This window comes from Tachysurus vachellii, chromosome 4 (assembly GCF_030014155.1).
Source record: "Tachysurus vachellii isolate PV-2020 chromosome 4, HZAU_Pvac_v1, whole genome shotgun sequence".
Classification (NCBI taxonomy): Eukaryota; Metazoa; Chordata; class Actinopteri; order Siluriformes; family Bagridae; genus Tachysurus; species Tachysurus vachellii.
The window spans coordinates 30,675,922-30,678,139 of record NC_083463.1 but is presented as its reverse complement, the minus strand read 5'-3'; the positions used below and the strand labels follow the sequence as shown (position 1 = coordinate 30,678,139).

General features: G+C 37.6%; 1 protein-coding gene across 2 annotated transcripts in view; it reads right to left on the bottom strand.

Annotated features, from left to right (window-relative positions):
• The window catches only part of LOC132844960 (fidgetin), a 20,064-nt gene extending 18,303 nt beyond the window's left edge, over positions 1–1,761 (bottom strand). The window contains exons 1-2 of one of the 2 annotated variants that reach the window (XM_060868879.1): positions 1,562–1,761; positions 1–12 (exon numbers count right to left, since the gene is read on the bottom strand). The exon at positions 1–12 is cut by the window's left edge and continues 11 nt beyond it. In XM_060868879.1, coding sequence (XP_060724862.1) covers positions 1–8 — 8 coding nt within the window. In that variant the 5' untranslated portion in view covers positions 9–12; positions 1,562–1,761. The remainder of the gene's footprint in view (positions 13–1,561) is intronic. The other variant, XM_060868880.1, reaches the window with a different exon arrangement.
• Positions 1,762–2,218: the final 457 nt, after the last annotated feature.

Here is a 2,218-nt window from a genome sequence, read left to right as displayed (position 1 = left end):
CTCATCATGTCGCTAGGGAGGAGGGATGGAAGGAGAGAAAGAGAGAGGAAATCAGAGATCAGACATTTTTTAGTTGGGAAGAAAGTAAAAGACCCTCTCTCATTAACCTCTGTGTGCAATTAAAGGGAGAGAGAGAGAGAGAGAGAGAGAGAGAGAGAGAGAGAGAGAGAGAGAGAGAGAGAGAGAATAAAAGAGAGAGTTATCATTCTTTCACTATTTACAACAAATTAAAGTTGCATGCTCCAAACGATTTCCCTCTTTTCACTCGTTTCACTCGCTTTCCATCATTCCAAAGATTTTTAAATGGCTATTAATAAAAGTTTGCGTTTTGCCCACAGGCTCGATATCACAATGTAAACACTCCTAATGCTTTAACACGTGACCTGGAACTGATCCGTGATTTAAATCTGCTATCAGCAGCCTGGAGATCTTTTAATATCGATGATTTAATGGACACGGAAATATGATACAACGTACATGCATGATCAATAATATATATATATATATATATATATATATATATATATATATATATATATATATATATATATATATATATATAGTAAAATATACCTATAGCTTGATGTCAGATTGGTACAATCACAGGTCCACCTGTTGTTACCCATTGGTGCATCTTTATAGCTTTATTATGTAGCTTATTATCTACTATATTTTTTTGAAGGTGCACCATATCTACGTTTCCAGGTGAAACCTATGAAACAAAAGATAAAGCTAAAAGCAAAGGTAACGATTAGTGCCATTTATTTTCCTGCGTGAGAAGTAGAACTCTACTTTTACTTGTTTGGTACCATCAAGAGAAGATCAAGGGTTTTGTAAATAATAGTAAACTCGGGTCTGGTCATTACGGGGCAATTACGCATTTTACTGTGATATATATGATGTGATATTTTACTATATATATATATAGATAGATAGATAGATAGATAGATAGATAGATAGATAGATAGATAGATAGATAGATAAAAAAGATGTACACTTGATGGTACCAGTCCACCGACACCTTTCTATGAGACTATTATATATTTATATATATATTTAAACACAGCAGCTGACACCAAAGAGCTGTTTATCCGACTTCATTAAAACCATTAAACCATTAGATCCTTATGGGGAAATGGTTTGTAGGGGTAACACATCTGTTCGTTTCCTTTTGGACCTAAACAGATGTTTTGTTTCGTTTAGTTTATATATATACATATATATATTAAAGCTTGTCTGTGATTTCCTCTCTCGGTCAGTGCTGCATGTTGACCACTGAACCGGACACACTAACTGATTAAATAAGCATTAGACAAAATCCCCACTTTGTTTGGCAACTCCTTATCATCCGCGATTAGCTTAACGGAACCGCCTTTTTGTGTCTCGGTCTCGGATCTCATGGCGGAACGGATCTCCGGTGTCCGTTCTGTCCGCGCGCAGCGCCGCTGTCCGTGCGCTGTCATGGCCCCTTTCTCTCTCAAACACACACACACACACACGGACGGACACAGCTCGTGGACAATAAGCTCCAGATATGTAATATGTATATAAAAACTCTTACCTGTTTATTTGAGGAGACAGCGGAGCCGTCACGCGCTTTTTGGCGACCGGCTATGCTCGTCGGGAAGCGCGCGAGACTTCCGCTCCGTCCAGTCCCGGTCTCAGTCGCTGGTGTTTTGGAGCCGCTCCAAGTTATTGCGGGTGAGACTGACCACCACCGATACTGCCATGTTGGAATTCCGGCTCCTCCGAGCAGCTGCTGAAAAGGAAAGCAGCGGGGCGCACAGTGCGCATGCGCTCCTGCCGGACAGGCCAACTCGAGTCCGAGATGGCTCTTGAGGCTGATCTGATTTTCCCTATTCATCCCTAAAGCGAGTGCTCGAGGCTGTCAATTCATCATCATCATCATCATCATCATCATCATCATCATCATCTTCATCAGTTCCAGTTCTTTATATAATGACAATATTATTACTAACATGAACATTGTTTATGTTCTTTATAGCTCTTTATTAGGTATTAGGTATTATTCTATTATTCTCTATAATTTATTCTATCTCTGTTTAATTTATTTAATAGTCTAAGTTCTCTCTCTCTCTCTCTCTCTCTCTCTCTCTCTCTCTATATATATATAAATATATATATATATATATATATATATCTATATATATATATATATATATATATATATATATATATATATATATATATATATATA